General features: G+C 34.5%; 1 protein-coding gene across 2 annotated transcripts in view; it reads left to right on the forward strand.

Moving 5' to 3' along the window:
* The window catches only part of LOC149566117 (plant cysteine oxidase 3-like), a 113,414-nt gene extending 99,598 nt beyond the window's left edge, over window positions 1-13,816 (forward strand). For both annotated transcript variants that reach the window (XM_089819547.1, XM_089819548.1), the window contains exons 3-5: window positions 12,556-12,712; window positions 12,851-13,054; window positions 13,214-13,816. In XM_089819547.1, coding sequence (XP_089675673.1) covers window positions 12,556-12,712; window positions 12,851-13,054; window positions 13,214-13,329 — 477 coding nt within the window. In that variant the 3' untranslated portion in view covers window positions 13,330-13,816. The remainder of the gene's footprint in view (window positions 1-12,555; window positions 12,713-12,850; window positions 13,055-13,213) is intronic.
* The last annotated feature ends 6,462 nt before the right edge of the window (window positions 13,817-20,278 follow it).

Genomic DNA, 20,278 nt, shown 5'->3' on the forward strand with positions numbered 1-20,278 from the left:
GGTTCTGATAATGGGTCTTTAGATACTATCTCCATCCTTTTTTGTCTACTTGTTATTGTACTGGTTTTCATACTTGGTTGGAGAATTTGATCCACATATTTTCTTGTAGCAGTCAGTGCCTTGTTATCAATTTCCACTCTGCACATGTATTGTTTCTTGTAATGCAAGTGTTTTTGTTTTCTTTATTGGACTTTGATGTTAACTTATGCTCCAGCTTTGACTTCATTCTTGGGATGGGCTTTGACTTAGGATTGTATTGTTAAGCTTTGATCGGCTATTTCTGTTAGCTTCTTCATTGTCTTTGCTCTATGATCTTTAGGAATTGCCTCACCTCTTGCTTTGTTGTATGACTCTTTTTGGCGTCTTCCAATTTTTGTTTGGGTACATGAGCATTAGTTTTGTGAGATTCAACACTTATCTGTATTTCTTTCTTCTTCTTCTTATTTTCTTCTATCCTAGAAACATATTTCTCTTTGTCGTATTGGTGCTTCTCACTTCCATTTGACAGCCAGGTCTTGAAGTATGTAATATCCCTATTGGATATTATCTCCATTTTTTCTCACAAACTGTTTTCAGAATTTAACAAATAAATTATGCTATGAAAAGCCAACAGTATGAACCAGTTGCTCATATAAATCCCTCAAAATTATGTTATTGCATTATACAACAGCAATACAATAACATGAATAACATCTAATCCAGTCTTTAAACACAGTGCTATCAGTCAGATTGGAAAGAATCAGTAAAATGCACCTATAATCTTAGATGTGAATTGTGATGAGAATCCACCACAAAAGATGAAATCGGGGCTACAGCCAACCCACCCAAGAAGAACCTAAGGGTTTGCTTCCTTGGATCTTGAAAAGAAGCTGAAGCTTCCTTGATTTCTCCAAGAGAAATCTCCAACACAAAACCAATATCCAAGCATGGCCAAAGTGAACTCCTTCCTCCTTTGAAGACCCAATAGGTGACCCTTGAGCTTCCTTCCTTTCCTCTCATCCTTTTTTTCTCTTTGTCCTCTTTTCACTCCCTCTATAATAATAAACTGACCTTATTTTATAAATTTGCTTCAAATTCTCATAAGTAAAATGTAATATTATATGAACTTAACTTGGGAACTTTTAATGCCCCAAAAAGGGGACATTACAAAGTATTAAGAAATGTCTTGCAAGTAGTTTTGGCATATGATCAAGGTGTATGTATACTTCCTTGCTTACTCAAGTAATCACAAATAACCTCTTGGTGGATTTGCTTTCATTTTTCTTCCTTCCATATATGTTCTTTCATAGTTATATTCCATAAATATACCAAGATTGTCTTCTCTTTCTACTTAGATTCTATAGGTTCTTTAACTAGCTGTCCCGTTGTATGGTTATTTTAATCCAACTTTGAAAGCGATGACCCAAAAAGTTTACTTTCTCTATGTATATCCAATTACCAAAGTGCAATGAATTGAATTAAACATAGATAATTGACTCACATAACATAAGATATAAAGTTGCAGATGTTTGCCACTGAATTCTATCGACAACTACCCAAAACTTGCTCAATCAATCAGTGTGTCATAATTACACTTGTCCACTAAATAAAGCTACTACAATATAACTAAGTTTAACTATAAATATATGTTTTAGCTATTACAAGAAGAAATTAGAAAAAGTGAGGGCACGAGCAACTATTTAGTATCTGTTACTCCTGATTTGGCAGCAAAAACCAAGGTAGATATGGCTAGGTAATGTGGACTCCAATTATGGTCAACGTGTGTGTGGCACATCCACTTCATCTAGCTTGAGAACTCAAAAAAGGCGAGTAGAGGGTGTTCTTGTGCGTAAAAACATACCTATAGCATAAATTTAGTTGCAAGGTAACATGTGGAGAAAGGAGGTGCACAAGGAAATGGACCTTCCATGCAACCTAGAGTCAACAAGGGGCTTGGCTCCCCGGATATGCTTGAGAGACAATGCTTCAAACATAACTTTCAGGGCACTACGTCCAAGCTGCCCCTTTTGGCGCCTTGGTCAGACTGATTGTGCTTTGCAGTTGTGTTGTTTGGGCCCTCTCTTTGGACATTGACTGGACCTCTATAGGGAGAGATTATATCCTTCTCCTTAAATGCACCATTAGATGTCATCTGTCTACTCGCAACAATATCATTTTGCTCGAGTTTGGTGCTCATCCTTTTAGACTCAGAGCCATCTTTGACCTGGTTTGGTTCCTTCACTATCTTCGCGGTTTGCGGATGGGCATCTCAGATAGTCCTACTTGGCGTGCTGCTTTTGATTATTGCTGGTTTTGACCCGGATGACAAAGCCTATTGTTGGTATGCTAAAGCTTCTGCCTTGTTGAGCTTGATCAGGATTGAGATTGATCATCTTCCTCCCGTCCAGTTCTCTCTGGATGCTCCCGCCCACCGTCTTCCCTCACAATAGGAGTTGATCAGTCATGTCAGACTTGACATTTACAAACATTACATTATTATGACTTGGTGCAATCCTTCAGGGGGTCTTCGGCCGAAGATGTCCTTTTATGTCGAGCACTTTTTGGATATTCAGGACGGGGTCATTGTGCACCCTTACTACTTGTCTTGATGCTTGAGCCATGCCCTTTGCATCTCCTTGGGTTCCTTCAGAGTTGGCTCCCATTGACTTCGCATCCAGATCGACCACTAGATCGATAGAGCTAGCTTGGTTTGTCGCCTTTGTGCCTTGGCCAAGGTCGAGACAGGGACTCATTTTATCTTTCGGTGCCCCACTTATTACGAGGTTAGGGGGTTTCATTGCCTGTTCAGAGAGTGCAGGTCTCTTTTGTCTTTCTTTAGCTACATCAACTAGTGATGTCTTGCTCTTTACTTCCAAGAGGCCATGCGACTTCGCAATAATACTTTGTAGGATTTATTCCCTTTGAGATAGAGTTCGAATCGGCTTATCGCTTCCTTTTTCTCGTTGATGTCTCCGGTCTGGAGCACAAAGAGACCGCTCGATCTTCCTACCTCCAGTCACACCAAGCTTGTGAGACTTGGCAGCGGGTTTACTCGATATCAAGACTCCACCTCCACTGGTACTCTGAGACGGTCTAGGGCTTATCCCTGCCCTGGACCTTATCCTTTGATGCTAGACCTTTTCCCGCCTAGAAAGACCTTTAGTTTTCTTTCGTGAGTCTCTTGCTTTATTGTTTGTTCCTTTTTCGATCACTGTTTGGTGTTCTTGCTGTTGGTTGTTGCCTTCATTGTATGCTTTTAGTCCCTTAGACCCTTTTGTGGTATCTTGTTGGACACTAATAAATTTATCTTGTCTTATCTTCCCTCCTATGGTGCATGCCTAGATGACTTTTTGCTTTAAATGGAGGTGAAAATGTTTATTCGAATGGGTCCTCATCTCCACATATTCTGGTTAGCTTTCTATTTATTGGATACTTGATTGAATGGGAGGAATCTGCTCTTGTTTCAATATGGTTGCTCTTAATGGAGAAGGGTCAATAAATGTTGTTATTGGCTTGCAGGTGGGTAATGATACTTGGGATGATGGTTTATTTTTATGGACAATAGATGTTTGACCAAATTTGGGTGGCTTGATGAGCTACAACTTTTCACCCTATACAATGGGTTTCATATTTTGGCGTGGGATCCAATTGATTTGCTGGATGTATTGTCACACTTGTACTCTATTGAGTTGCTTCATAAATTGTGGTGTTTAGACAAGTATATCAGAGTGGAGCAGTAGATAGTTATGCGATTGCTAGAGGACCAGCAATCCCAGGAAGGGAGGACTGTAATGTCTGCTTCCAAGTGATGGTTAACTAAGAAGAAATATATAGCCTTTTCCATCACCTAAGACTAGAAAATTAATCAAATAGTAAGGGAATGAAGAAATAATTAAATACTAGCCCAAAAAGCTGAAGTTATTTGCAGTATATTTAATTCTTCATCATGTTTAATGTTGGGGCCACACTTAAGTTCTAACATCAAGTTATAACATTGTTACATCCAGTGAGTGCCATGGTGGAGATTTAATGAATATAAAATGAATAATAATTTATTCATAAGTTCAAAGGTTAGGCTTTTGAGTGATTGAATTCTTTCTGGGAAGGAGTTTCTTTATAAGAGGCTACACCGGGTTCAAAGAAGGCATTCTTATCTTTCGACTTGTTTTGACTTTTCCTCTCTGCAAGAAATTGCATTTCTCCGATTTTTACGGGATACAGCTCTTGTAGAAACCCTCTTCTGGACGAATTTCCAGAACAATCATCTCAGAATCTTCAGCTTCCATGTTGTGGATTATAGTTTGAACTAGGTTCATGCGGCATTCCTATTCTGGGCAGAAAACAGTGAAAAGCTATAGAAGTTAAGGTGTCTCCAGAAGGCAAACTACCAGGAAGAATTCTCAGCTTTTTGCCAAAAAAGCAATCAATTGCAGGTCTTACTTTCCAGCCAATCTTCCATATTAGGCGATTAGGTCACTGGTAAACAATTTTAGCTTTGGGAATAATTATTCGTAAACTCTGTCATCTAGATTTTCAATTTTGTTCAAGGATATTCTGCTATTTATTATGAAAACCTCTATTTCCCCAAGTGTATTTTTGTGTTTCATTTGGTTGTAATAAAACAGACCCTTATTGCAGCGAGTATTATATTAAGTTTCATATTAATTGGAGGAAAGAATATTTCATTTAAGGATTGGAAGCTTAAAGCTTAGATCTACTGATTCACTTTGTGCATGGGTTCTTCCAAATCCATCGTGGGTATCCTTCAGATGCACCAAGGGCCACTATAAACTTGCTCAAATGGTTTTCAAATGGTTTTCAATCATTGTTTCTTGCTCAATATATGTACTGGTTTTTTCTTCAATGACGTTTTTTTTTGTTCAAACAATATTTTCTCTTTTCATGCTTGAAAATGAAATGAATGTACTTTGAGTTTGTGTGAGAGGTCATTTTTTAGTATTTTGTTTTGAATCTTAATGCATTTTTTGCTTTTTTAGTTTTTAAAATTTTTTTTGCTTACCATAGCTTGAGTCTTACTTTTAGTACTCATTGTGTATGTACATCTCAAAAATGAAATGATTATGCTTCTAGGGTGCGAGAGATCATTTTAAGTGATTTTGTTATAAATCTTTATGTTTTTCTTTTCTTTTATATAATTTTCTTGGTGCAACTAGGTCTTACATTTGAGACTTGTCAAGTACTCGGGTCATGAGGTTCTGCTTGGTATCAGTTCCCTCTGGACACAGTGAGTCTTGATGAGTCCAAGTGAGTCTATTAACAATGACATCAATTCATTCTGGCAACAAGGTACTACCTCACCTCTAAATTTTTATTCTTCAGTAGCTTCATAGATGTTAATGTGGAGGTTATGAAGGGCCTCTCAGCATGCATTGAGAGGATGAAACCGAAGGTTGAGGTGAGAGACCTTATTACTTTAAAACTGTAGAATTACAAGCATGCTATGGGAAGACCCTTTTCTTTTCCAACAGCTATTTGAGGGAGATCCATCAAAGCTTTGGATTACAAAAATTGTCTTACGAGTTGCAAGTTACAGTTATTGAAAAAATATTGCTTGATTACAAGATTTTGAATATCCGAGTAGCAAGTTCTTGGTGGGAAGATTGGGTTCAAAACAACCTAAATTTTCAATTGCTTGCTTTCTAAATTTTGTTTGACCCTTGTATTGCTTCTATCTGTGACTGCAACTAGAGTTTGAAAATACTAAATTTCCAGTCCATATAATTTTAACTAATAATTTTTGTAGATTTGACTCCATATTTTATTGTCACCAATGTTTCGGATCAAATACCTTGATCCATCATCAGGTTATGAGGGTAAGAGAAGAGAAATGAGAGTATGCTAGCTGGGCAAGGTGTATAAATAGATGGAAGGAATTAAGATACAAGATCTAGAAGCTAGAAGATATGGATGTGAAGGATACGTTTGAGGTGGAAGGAGAGATAGGAAGAATACCACAAATATGCTAAGTTGCACGGGTACCTCCCCCACTCCCCTTGGACCTACAGAAGTTCAAACCGGTTCGAAGTTTGGGTCCGGTTTGAACTTGGTTCGACCAAGGTTCCATGTTTTGCTTGCTGGTTCGATTTGGTTCGAACCAAGTGAACTAGGCCAAAAAAATTGAACCAAGTTCGAACCCAGTTCAAACCACATGCTTTTTGGGCCCCGTGGATGGCAAATAAGTGTTTTTTTTTTCAAAATTTATTAAGTTGTTGGCATCCACAACCCTAAAAGGTTGTTACGAAATGCTTTTGATGGCCTCTCATTGTCATATTTTGTGGCCTCTAATTATCATTTTTTGAAGAATTTGATGCCAACAGTATTGTTGCTGCTGCTGATCCCATTTGCCTTAGCTCTATCGCTGAGTCAACTAATGCCAGAGAAGAAGATAATTAAGAAGAAGATAAAGATTGAAGAATTTAGAATATTAATAGATTTTTATTCCAGTTGAACAATGAATGTGAAACAATGATACTTGAACTTGATGCTACAATATATTTTTAATGTTTTATATCTTTGATGTTGAACTATATGATGGTATGAGCACTATGACTATATGATGGTAAGATCACTATGATTACAAGTTTATGGTGTTTTTGTTATTTAAATGTGTTTATGCTACTATGCTACATTCTTATTTTAACTCATACTTCATAAATATGTATATATACATATTTTTTTAATAATTTTGATATGTTTTGTACTAAAGAACTCAAACGAACCCTAACCCCTTTCCAAAATTTTGGCAAACTTGCAAACTGGTAACTTAGCAAATATGAGAAGGGGAAGAAGCAGGCCTCATAGTAAGCGAGTAAAATATAATAGACAAAAGAGAATCTTTACCAAATGAAATGAAATAGGAGAATTAGAAAATGGACAAGTCAAAAATTTCATGAAACAGAATGATGCTAAGGAAAGATCATTTTTAAAAAAACAAGGAACATGTCTAAGAAATAAACATATCATCAGCTAAGAGTATTATTTACACCACAGAAAATATTAATTAAATACTAATGTGTGTGTGTGTAGCAAAAGTAAATATAAAATATAATCTTGTTTTTAGATAACTATAAAGATATTAAGAGGATATAACCATAAAAATTAGTGAAGTAAACAAGGAGGGAAACAATGCTTCAATGACCTAGTTTTTGTGCAATACAACCTTGGATATCTAGACAAGAATATATGAGGACAAGCTGCATTAGCTTTCTGATTTGGATGAGCTTAATTCTTATAGTGATTGAACTGCATAGGATGAGAAGCCCTCCTTGTTTACAGAGGACAAGATTACTGATTTCCAAAGGCAAACTATGGAGGATGTAGATGTAATAGGAGAGATTGGATTGGCTGGCGTCAACGTAGGTCATGTCCTACATGGTGCAAAGAAGTCATTGTTATCTAGTAGCAAGATAGAGCCAAACGGGCAGCCGTCTAGGTTGACTGATGATTTGCATTAAGTTTGAGGATTAGACCCTCAATTAATTTTCCTTTAGAAGGGGGAAGAAGAAATTATTAGTCTCTGCCTATATAATAGGCAGGGAACTAATGTTTTCATTTGACCCCTTACTATTAGTATGTGCAATTAAAAAAACTTGCACTTTAAGGTTTGAGAAGAATTTATTTTTAAATTAATTTATCTTCACTAATTTCTATTTTTTAATTGGTTCTTTTCAATTTTCCTGGGGTTTAAGTAATTTTGTTAATCACAAAAATTGAAAAAAATTAGAAGATGCATTAATTATACTGTCAGTTCTCTTGCACGTTTCACTTCCAGCTGTATTTTTATGCTCATGACAATTGATGTGACTATACCTTGTACCATACTGACAAGTACAGATTTTTTTGTTTGTGGTATCAATGTCCTTTTAACTGATATTTACTTCTTCTCGGAAGACACAGTGAGCCTGTGTTGTTTTAAATTTAAAAGATGGTAGAATAAATTTAAGCGCACAAAACTCTCACAATTGTTTTAAGGGCAAGATTTTTGTTCAAAAAATTAATATTAAAAAGTTTAAAGTTTAATTTTGTTTATGTTTATTTATTTATTGAGAAATATTTAAAAAGCCAGTCATATGAAAATTTTATTATTTTTTTGAAATTCTTTTTATATTATATAATTTAAATATATCATTATATGATAGATGTATAGCTTATTAAGCAAATATAATAATAAAATCTAATTTTCAAAATTTTTTATTTGAAACTTTTTATGCTTAAGTTTCAAAAATAACTTTTGAATTTAGTTAAATAATAAATTTATATATTAATAAAAATTAAATTGTATAAATATGTATATGTTTAGTTTTTTAATTATATTAATTCTATTATATTATAACAGGTAAATTATTAGCAATTAAAAAAATTATTAAAAATTTAGCAATAATAATTTTTAACTTTTAAACAAAATACATATAAATAATGTTATTGATTTTGGTATATATATATAAATTTATTTCATAAGATCTTTTTGCCAATATTACAATAGAAGTTTATAACACGCAATTGATTGTTAGATTAAATAATTGTACTAAGCTATTAAATTATAATCTAAAAGATAATCAAAATGAAAATTCATATTTTCCTATAAAATATAATCATCATTTAGAGTCAAATACCATCATGGTGATTAGATAGATTAAACTCATAATTTTCATAGAAAAAAGTAAATTTAGTTTTAGTTTGGTCTCATGGTTCTTACAACAATTTACAGATCACTTGCATAAGTTTGTCATATTTTTCATAAAGATTAATTTTTTTGATTGCTTGTTAAAGTTCAACATTATTTTGTTGAACCACGATTTGGATTCAAAGCTGGAGAAAAACTAGTGGTCATGAATTTGATTAGTATATATGAATTCAAAAAATCTATTATGTCAACTATTCTAAGACAAGTTCTTATGTACAAATATGTTGTAAAAGCCTATTTTTAGTATATTTTAGTTTCCACATCTTTGTAAGTATTTGTTGACTAGTTACTGCACCCACTTTCTACAGATTAAGTACACTAATAATCTAATTCCTCTATTTGTAGCAATAGGGAGGGACTCATGCTCAAATAGAGCTCTTGTTAAATCTTGTAATTTGCAGCTTGCCTAGATATGCAATTTATGACAACATTTTTTGAGACCATTATTATAAATTCATAGTAGTGTGAGCTAGCTATTGCATTCACATGATGATGTGGTTTTGTAATCTATTTGTATTCAAATATAAAGAAAACACTTCCCAATATTTTATAGGTTGATTTGATGCATTTTGTGACGTGTTATTTAAAAATGTTTTAGAATGTGTTATATTGTCAAGTTTTACAGTCAATATTATTTTCACTCACCATGTCTAAGTATGCAAATCAAACCATATGTCACAATCTTGGACTGGACTTGAACTCGGCAACTTAAAAATACCATTTTTTTTTTGTAAAGCATGCTTAAATTCTTGAAAGACATTTTCTATGCAAAATCTAGCTACAAAGTGAATCAAATGTGTTTGGTAGGGGATTGTGGGCAATGGTCATTGTGGGGTCAATGGATAGCACCCTCATGGGGCTCTTTTGAGGCAACCCACCCTGCAGGGTGAAGGGGCATGCCATTTTTCAAAATTTGTAAACAGGCAAAAAATTCATGTTTTAATGTTCATGTTGCATTTTATTTTTTTAATGTTTTTTGGTGTGTATGGCGTGTGGCATGAGTTAACTATCCAACTCACTAAGTTCACAGCAGAAAAATCACATAAAACTCAGGCAAACCCCATGAAATGGATTATCATTGAGTTTGGATCAACAATAGTTTCATGTCATGGAGTAGCAAGCAATGATGACTGAGATTGTTTTGTGCTATACAGCTATTTTGCTTGGGACCAAATGGAACTAAACTGCTCTGATTTTGGGAGAGCAAGGTGGTATTGAATTTTATGTTCAATGGTATAGGGAAGAAGAGCTGAGGCATAGTCTTGGGAGGGTGAAACTATGGAAAAAGGAGTAGTAGTCAGATTCAAATGAATCAAATAAAAGGGCGAGAGGAGGGGTTCATTTGACAGCTAAGTCACAGAACATGCCGAATTCCATCCACGAAGTTCAAATTTCATTGAATTTTTACCCTTACTGAACTTCATCCGAATATTATGATAGTTAATATAATATCGTTATTTATAATAATATTATTTTATTTCAAAATAATATTGAGTTTTATTTGGCAAAGACAAACCATTTTGACAACTTAATGGATATATTACTTATATTTAAAAATAAATAAATGTATTTAACTTTAATATTGATTTTTTCCGATTATTATTATTTTTTGATTGGTAAACGGCTGAGGCCTTTTTATTATATAAATGAAAATACAATAACAATACAATGTTTCTCTGTTCAAACGGGCACTAGTAGGAAAGAACGAAAAGGAAAACCTCTAGTCTCACCCGAGACTTTCGTCCTATACAAATTACAATTTAAAAGGGGCATACCCTAGCGTATTTTCACCATGATTGATACATATACATGACAATGTTTATCATTACAACTGTCCCAAGTTTTTTCAAGTGTATTCTTAGTTTCTTGGGTGTACTGCTGAGATGATAGTTTCTGCCTTCCTTTACCTGCTATTTTGTTTCTGAAACTGGAATGAGATGTTAGTAATATTAGAAAATCCAAAATTTCATAGCTTAATCCTATTGATTTCTGAATTTCTAATCCTGTTTTTTAAGATTATGTTTCCTTCTTGAGATTTAGGTTTCAATTTTTTGTTTGAAGATTGCTAATACTCCTTTTCCAGATTGAGATCGGAAAGAAAAGGGTTGAAGGCATAAGGCCTAAAACAAAGTTGGGGATACAAGTGGTAAAAGCTTACATTACTGTAGATGAAGAAGAAAGGATAAAAGAGACAAAGCCCCAAAAGAGATATGAGGATCCTTTGAGAGAATCCACCCAATAAATCAGAGTTTGATAAGAGCTGTCAAACTCTATAGGATAATTTCCAAATTCAAACCAGATGAGGACTCTGCCTAACTTACCCACCCATATGCATCGATTGGAGATAGAATAGGGGAAAGGGAAAACGAAAACCCTTTAATGATATAAGCGGAAATATCAAAATTTACTCTGTTTACAATTATTAGATAGGAACAAACATAGCGAAAGGGAAACAAAGACACGCATCAACAGATAATGCTTCAGACCAATACCACACATAACACACTGCAAATAGTAATTAACAGAGTTGTATTATATAATGTTGACTATTTACAATCTGTGATAACCAAAGAAGGAAGAGGAAAGGAGCTACTATATCCAAATCCGAGTCCTAACAGTTCTTAACAATCCTTCAGCTTTATTCAAAAAACCAGCAATCCCAGAATACACGGGAACTATCTATACATAAGATACAAGATTTTGATAACTAACAGAATTAAAAGCAAGGACCCTACGAATGTATCTCAAAAAAGCCCTAGGACCCAATATAACCAGATAAACTAAAAGCCACAGTATAAAACCAGACCTAACAGCCAACCAACAAAGAACTAATCCTCCTCCTTCACACAAACCATAATGATTTCCAAAGCTTCGTTAATATTTGTCACCAGACACCCTGGAGGAAACACATAAGCCGTCTTTTCTTTGCTGGACTTGTATAAGTTTGGGAGAATGAATTCAACATCTTACAGATTGTCTAAATCCACCCCCGGCTCAATGTATGTAGAGTACAAGTTCAGATATTTCTGAAGCCATTCCATGTTCTGCTCCTTCACGATCCCTCTCCAGCACATAAGGAAGTTCATATTGGCTTCCATCTTCGGCCATGATTGATAAAACAAAACATTATCCCTAATAGACAGAATAGGACGCCTATGGATATTAGCTTGCCCTAGGCTACTAGGAGTATGGCTGATGTAGACTTCTGAAAGAGGAATCCTCAACTGATGGTTGATACTAAGAACAACATTCTCTAAATCCTCTAGCCATGTATTTTTCCCAAATATTTACCCCTGCCGAATTTCATCAGAATTTTATGATTGACGAACTCGAATTCGAATTCGAACCTTGTGACTTAGTTTTACAGTGACTCTTCATAATGTAGCATTCCTGATTGATATTGACATAATTCAGGAGCCATTTATCAAATGATCCTTGGTCTGGGTGGCCAGCTTCACCCTCAAGCTTTACAATTGTATTTCTAAATCTGTTGATGTAAGATAAATGACTAGTGTTTATAACCAGAACACAACCATCATGAATCACCGAGTCTGGACCAAATGGATATGGGAGGTACAATAACATTGAAAACTGGCCAGCATACTTTATTAATTCTTTTTTTGAGATCATGTTCATTAAAAGTGAAAGGAGTTACCAATAAATTTATCAGTATCTACAAGGTGACAGGTCACATGCTAAAGATACTAAGATAAATCTTGACACATGGGATATCTCGCTTAGTCTTTGTATTTATTATTGCATTCTTTTGGTGGAATGGTTTGGAACTTTGGAATCATTAATTAGCGTGTAATTTTCTGAAAGTCCAGGCTTTTTTGGCTTTGAAAATTGCCGACTTTTATTATTCTTTGTAGATAGGTATATTTTGCTTGCCAACATCGGCTGTTATTCCACTGCATGATCATCCTGGGATGATAGTCTTGAGCAAGCTTCTTTACGGATCAATGCACGTGAAAGCCTATGATTGGGTTGATCCTTCGGATTTACAGAGAAATACTGACAGATCAGAGTGTAAGCCATTCCAACTGATTGTTTTTAATATTTCTTAGAACTTTTTTTCCTTAGGTTTTTATTATGCTATATTTGGGTTCTGGAAAGCTCTTGGGCTCTGCAATATGATTTAGAAAATGTATTTATTCTTTGTTGCAGCAAGATTAGCAAAGTTGAAGGTTGACAAAGTTATTACTGCTCCCTGTGGGCCATCTGTACTATATCCAACAACTGGAGGAAACATACATTCTTTTACAGCAGTGACATCTTGTGCAGTACTTGATGTCCTTGCACCACCTTATTCAGACACAGCCGGCAGGCATTGCACATATTATCGAGATTATCCTTATTCATGTTTTCCTGGTAAGTGTGTTATCCATAATACTTGACTCTTGACCTTATGTGTTACTTGTAGACTGCCACTTTTACAATATTTTTATGTAGCTAGAACCTGTTTGCACTGATAAACATTACTGTTTGTGAATGATCTGATTTAATGAGAATCCTATTATTTCCTGCTAGATGACTTGACAGAAAAGACTGCCGTGGATCAAGGTTATGCATGGTTGGAGGTAGATGATATGAATGACTTTTTTGTTAGAGGTGGAAAGTACACTGGTCCTAGAGTTGATACTTGATGAAATTATTAGATGCTGCCAAGACATACAGTGTTATTAAGGGAGGGCATGGAATTCTTGACTAAATCTTATTGACATCGCTTGTTCTTACTAGTAGGATAAACAAATTAGTGTGATAAGGGGCAATAGGTTCCTTCAAACTGATGAATTTCCTAGCATTTATACTGGCGAGCATTCCATATGCATAAGATCTATAAATGTATTGATAGTTATCTCTCTCTTTGGTCCCATAAAGCTGCCTGTCGAGAATAATGTCTTCCAATGGTTCTTGTGAAAACCTCCTTTTCTCCCGGTGTTGCAGTGTCGTAAAATTTTTTTTTTATTGCATCATTAATGTTATGTCATAAGCCTATTTTGAAAAGGTCCCAGTGTAGAATTATGTAAATTATTTTGATCCATATAGTGTGTATCAGCAGTTTCAGGCTGGTTGGCACAGGTCGCATTATTGGTTGATAAAAAAACCTTATACAGGCACTTTTAATGTTAATCGTGTTGTGATCTCAATGCTTGCAAATTGATGCAGGTATATTTCAAAGTAAATTGAAGTGTTGAGAGGGTACATTGTTTTATGTAATATGGCCCTTTATGAAGATCTAATGGCATGTCAAATCCATGGGCGATTGTTCAAAGAGCACAATTTTGAACTTTTTAGTGATTATATTTATTACAACTATGTCCGCTCAATATTAGTTGACAACTTCACCCCTTCACCAAAATCTGAAGGTCTGTAATCATGTTAAAAGTGTGAAGATGGCCTCTTAGAGTTGCTGGGAATTCTGAAAACATACATACTTTAACATTGTGATCTGGCAGATTATTACAGATATGGATTTGATGCATTAGTTGCAGTTAGTCGTATTACTGCTTCTATCAGGGAAAAATCTCACGTACATCCACTTTGACTAGCTGTTTTCATTCAAATTTGTACATCCCAATGAACATTTAGAAGTCTATTCAGTCATGGTAGAAGTGTGCCCTCTTATTCAAGTTTCTTGAAGAGTCAAAGGACAAAACTTATTCCACATGGTTGAATCTGAACCCTCTCTTAACTGTGTGTGAATATTATTTAGACATAGAGGATAGAACATTTTCCCAACCAGAAGGTATTCTATGAAAGGAGCTTCTTGTTTGGGAAATATTCAGTCCACTCTCCGACCTTTATCTCAATACTTTTGATGAGGGGAAGCATCAAAATAAAAAGAACAAATTACCTGGTTTCACAACAATTTCAGGCATACCTTTGTGGTAGAAGGTTAAGTAAGAGAAATATGATTGCATACTCTGTAATCATACTTGGGATTTGAATTCCTTATGTTAAAAGTGTCAACATGGCCTCTTAGAGTTGCTGGGGATAATGAGAACATACCGACTTTTACATTGTGATCTGTGTGATCATTACAGCTATGGATTTGATGCACTAGTTGCAGCTAGTCATATTACTACTCTAAGGGAAAAATCTCATGCACATCCACTTTGATTAGCTGGTTTTGTCTAAAATCATACATCCCAATAAACATTTAGAAGTCTGTCCAATGTCAATGGTAGAAGTGTTCCCTCTTATTCAAGATTTTTTGAGCTTTAAGAGTCAGAGGGCGAAACCTTATTTCAAATGGTTGAATCTGAACCATCTCTTAACTATTGGTGTGAATATTATTTAGATGTCGTGGATCAAACATTTCTCAACCAGAAGGTATTGCATGAAGGGAGCTTCTAGATCGGGTAATATTCAGTCCACTTGCTGACCTTTATCTCAATACTATTGATGAGGAGAAGCATCCAAATAATAAGAAACATTTACCTGGCTTTACGACAATTTCAGGCATATCTTGATGGGATAAGGTTATTTAGTACGAATATGATTGTTCTCTGTATTCTTACTTGGGATTTGAACCGATTTCCTAAGGGAACAAAGATGGTTCAATGTGAGTGGGTCTATTGGACGGAGTTTGCAGTAGATGGGTTAGTGGATAGGGAACATTTGGTTTCCAAGGGTTTTTGTGAAGAAGTTGGCATTGAATACACATAGACCTTTTGTAATTGAGATGTGTCTTTATGACACAAAAACCTTAAGGAGGAGATCTATAGGGAACCCAAACAACCTTTAAGGTTGTTTAGGTTTCATCTTTTCTGTATAGATGTAGAATTTTACTTTATGGCCTCAAACAAGTTCCTTGGGCTTGGTATGCCAAAATGTATTCCTTCTAGCTTTTGGTCTCACAAGGTGTCATTCAAATTATAATGTGTACTTAGTTTAGTAGGATGATTCATTGTTGATTGTATTTTATATTTATGATCTTTTTATTATGAGGAGCTCCTTAATTTCTATTGAGATAATCAAGTTGGCTCTCCAAGAGCAATTCGATATGACTGACTTGGGGTTACTACACTACTCCCTTGACATTGATTATTCGTAGTATAATTCGGGGACTACTCTTTTCCAGTCAAAGCAAAATTCTGATCATCTTTTTCATTTTCACATGGTTGACTGCAAGCCAACTTCATCTCCTTTTCTTTTTGGAGTCACCATTGAGTATGACTGTTATTGACCATTGGTTGATGCTACTTTTTATCGCCAACTTGTTGGAAATCTTATTTGTTTGACCAATACTGGGCTTAACATCTCATATATGATTAGCATGTACTTATGGTTCATACAAGTGCCTCATGAGCTAAATTATAAAGCAGTTAAGAGGATTCTTAATTCTCTTCAAAGAACTCTTAGATTTTGGATTCACTTTAGAGTTGACATAGAGGTTGATTTGGTTGGCTATATAGATTCATATTGGACTATTGATTCAGAGAGTTGCAAGTCTACTCTGGGTTACAACTTTTCCCTTTGTTCTGGTCCTATTTGCTGGGCTAACAAAAATAAATATTCTATTGCTTTATCCTTCATAGAGCCCAAGTATTGAGTAGCTATTAATGCAACTACTAAGTATATTTGGTTTTAAGGTACTCTTGCTAAGTTTGCTAACTCCTTTTGAGTACCATCATCTATTTTGATAACCATATTACTATTTTGACATGCAAGAATCCATTTTAGCATAGTCTTTATATCAAGTTACTGATATCTTCAACAAAGCGTTTAATGAGAGAATCTTTTGTTGAATAAAAGGATGAAGAAAGTTTGCAAGATGAACTTAGTGCTTGCATAGCAGAATAAAAAAGGTTAAAGAATGTGACTGCAGGATCAAAGAAAGAGAGAACCATAACACATAAATCACCAAATATACTTGGAGGGAGAAAATGATCTAAACAAAAAGATAGGCAAGTATATTGCTAATCCAACAAGAGATTAAAACCATACACTTCTGTGGAAAACTCTGTAGAGTTCAACACCACCGTGTTACCTACATAGTTGAGCAAATTTTATACAAATTACTAGGTCATGGCCCCAATGTATAGAAATTCATGTGAGTGAATATCAAAATGATGTCACAATACAATAGGCGACATAACTACTTCAAAAAATACCACAAATACCTCTATTGAATCATACATACATATGTTAAAACTTCTAACTTCGATAATCATATTGGTTTGACTGTGCAGACTGCACATTCTTTTCTCCCACAGAATACCATTCTAATAGACTATTAATATGTTACTCTTGGCTGAAACATGATCGACTATCCTTGGGAAATAACCTTTTGTTAAGCATCAACCGTAACTATTTAGTTATGTTGATTAAACATTAGATATTTCCTTTGAGTGCCGATCTTGATGAGGTATTGTGGGCAGAGTTGAAAAGGGTCACGTCCCTTTAGGGGACATGCCCTTTGGTTAGGGTATATAAGGTGGGTGTAGGTGTAGTTATAGGACACACAAAAACACCAAGTCTGCTCCTATAAGCATCTCTACCACTATTCGATACTTGCTTCAAAAAAAAATAAAAAATAAAATAAAATAATATATATATATATATATATATATATATATATATATATATATATATATATATATATATATATATATATATATATATATATATCAGAAAGACAATCATATTGTCATTTCATTTCAAGGTCAGATAACTAAAAAGACTAGAACAAAAAAAACACAGAGGTATTATCCTAGATTTGAAACTTAGAATTTGCAGAAATTTTACATGGTATCAGAGCTTTGGTAGTCGAACCTAGGCTCTGCAAATTAAATAATCAGACTTGATATATATCAAGCATCACTCTTCTATCTTCAATGGCATACACAATCAAACCCGAGAATAGGTTTGATGGGGAAGAATAGTTTGAGGCTTGGAAATTCAGAATCACGACGATTCTTGAAAAAAATGATGTAAAACAATTTGTTGATTCAACATCGAAACAACCTACTGCTGAACCTCATAACCATTTGGAGTAAAGGGAATAGGAAAGCCATATAAATCATATTAGATGGAGTGAACAATGAAATAGTATCCATGCTAACGAAACATCAAACAACATTTGATATGATGAAAGCATTACTAAACACATGAGTTTAACAATGCAACTAGAGTTCTCACACTAAAAATACAACTTAATCACATACAATTAAAGAAGGGAGAATCGATGAATTTAGCCTAAGAGATGAACTTGCAAGTATAGGAACCATAATTAATGACATAGAACTGACACTGATGGCTATAGATGGATTACCAGATTCATGGGAAACATTCGCACAAGGAGTAAGTGCCAGAGACAACCTTCCTGACTTCAATAGACTTAGGAGATTGTCTTAAAAAAGAATCTAGAAAACTTAAGAAAGGGGAAAAGTTGAAAATTGAAGATGAAGAACTTCATGTTCTTAACACAAATTCCTATGAAGGCAAGAATAAACACTTCAAGAAGAAAAAGGGTAGTCAAAAGAATGACAAAACTAAGAAAGGTCTATCCAAAATAAAATGCTTCAAATGCGAAAAGTTTGGACACTATATATCTAATTGCCCTGAGAATTCTAAATAAGTAAACTGTACTAACATTACTAAGGACAGTAAATATGATCCTGAGAATCGTGTATTGCATTTGACACTATCAAATGAAATTTCAATAAGGCATGGGTGATTGATAGTGGATCATCCAAACATATTGCCGGATACAAAGAAGCACTAGACTGTATATTTGAAAAAGTTGATGGCGAAGTTCTCGGTGATAATTTTGCTAATTCAGTCAAAGGAATTGGGAATTGCACCTTGAAACTAAAGATAGGTAGTTCTCCACAACTCAAAGGAGTACTCTATGTACTAGGAATAAAAAGGAATCTAATCTCAATTACAACACTTGAAGATGATGGACATAATGTTGCATTTATAGATGGTAAAGTAATGACCTGGTCTAAGAACTCTTCATGTAAGAAGGCAAAGTTGATTGGTAAAAGAAAGGGATACTTGTATGAGCTAAATACAGAATCTTGTCAACCTATTCAAGCCTTAAGTCATGAAGTTGCTGCTATAAACAAAATGTGGCATAGAAGATTAGGACATCTAAATTTCAAAACCCTATCAATTATGGAGAAGATGGTTACTGGTTTACGTAAGCTGAATAAAGATTGCTCAAGCATATGCAAAGGGTGCGCTCTGGTTAAAAACACCAAAAGTTCATTTCATGATAGCACTAGGAAAACTAACATCGTTTTGGAATTAATCCACTCAAATTTATGTGGACCTATGTCTGTTCCTTCTCTTGGAGGATTCTTGTACTATATACTTTTCATAGCTGGCTTCTCTAGGAAAACTTGGATTTACTTCTTAAAGTGTAAAGAATCAGAAGAAATCCTTAGGAGATTTAAAGAATTCAAAAACTTAACTGAAAACTTATCAGTATGAAAATTAAAACTCTTAAGACTGATAATGGGGGGGGGGTGGGAATATACTTTAGATTTGTTTAAAGTGTTTTGTAAAGAAACATGAATTATGAGGGAGCATACCGTTCCTTATAACCCACAACAAAACGAGGTAGCAGAAAGGAAGAGTAGGACAATTATAGAAGTTATAAGAGCTATCATATTTGATCAAAATCTAGAATATTATCTTTGGGTAGAAGCCTCTTGTACTGCTGTCTATATTCAAAACAGAAGTCCTCACTCCTACCTAAGAGACAAAACTCCTAAAGAAGTCTTTAATAAGGTTAAACCTAATATAAGTCATCGTAGGATTTTTGGGTGACCAGTATACATACATGTTCCAAAAGAAAAGAGAACTAAGTTAGAACCCTCCAGGAGGAAAGGTATTTTTGTCGGGTATAGTGAAACATCTAAAGCATATAGAATTTTTATACCTGATCAAAAAATTATTGAACTTAGTAGGGATGTGATTTTTGAAGAAGATTTAGCTTTCAAAAGAGCCCTCTCCTTTACCTAGTTTTGAAGAAAATACTGAATTTGAGTCTCAGAGGGAGAACATTGAAGAAATTGAAGATGAAATTCAAAATCTCAATCTTGAAGAAACTCAAAATTCTAAGAAAAGACCACTTTGGGCTATTAAGACAGTAGAGGAAGCAAAAGACTTCACTACACCATCTAGAACAATTAGAGAAAGCAAAAGATCCAAAAGATTTTCTAGTTATACAACCTGAATGATTTGTCTAAATCAGAACCAACCAATGTTTCAGATGCTATTAAACATACAGCTTGGAAAGATGCTATGATAAAAGAATACCAATTATTATGAAGAATGATGTTTGGGAAATTGTTCCAAGACTTAAAGGAAAATTTGTTGTTTCTTCCAAGTGGATATTTAAAATAAAGCATGCTGCTGATGGTAGCATTGAAAAATATAAAGTTAGATTTGTATCCCGAGGATTCTCTTGGAAAGAGGGGATTGATTATGAAGAAACTTTTTCTCTTGTTGCCAGATACACCTGTGCAAGAGCAGTCATAGCCATTGTAGCATCAAAGGGATGGAAAGTACATCAAGTGGATGTAAAAACAACACTCCTAAATCGAAAGATTACATAAGAGGTATATTTGGAGCAAC

This window comes from Cupressus sempervirens, chromosome 3, assembly GCF_028749045.1.
Source record: "Cupressus sempervirens isolate cs-2001-9-10 chromosome 3, ASM2874904v1, whole genome shotgun sequence".
Lineage (NCBI taxonomy): Eukaryota > Viridiplantae > Streptophyta > Pinopsida > Cupressales > Cupressaceae > Cupressus > Cupressus sempervirens.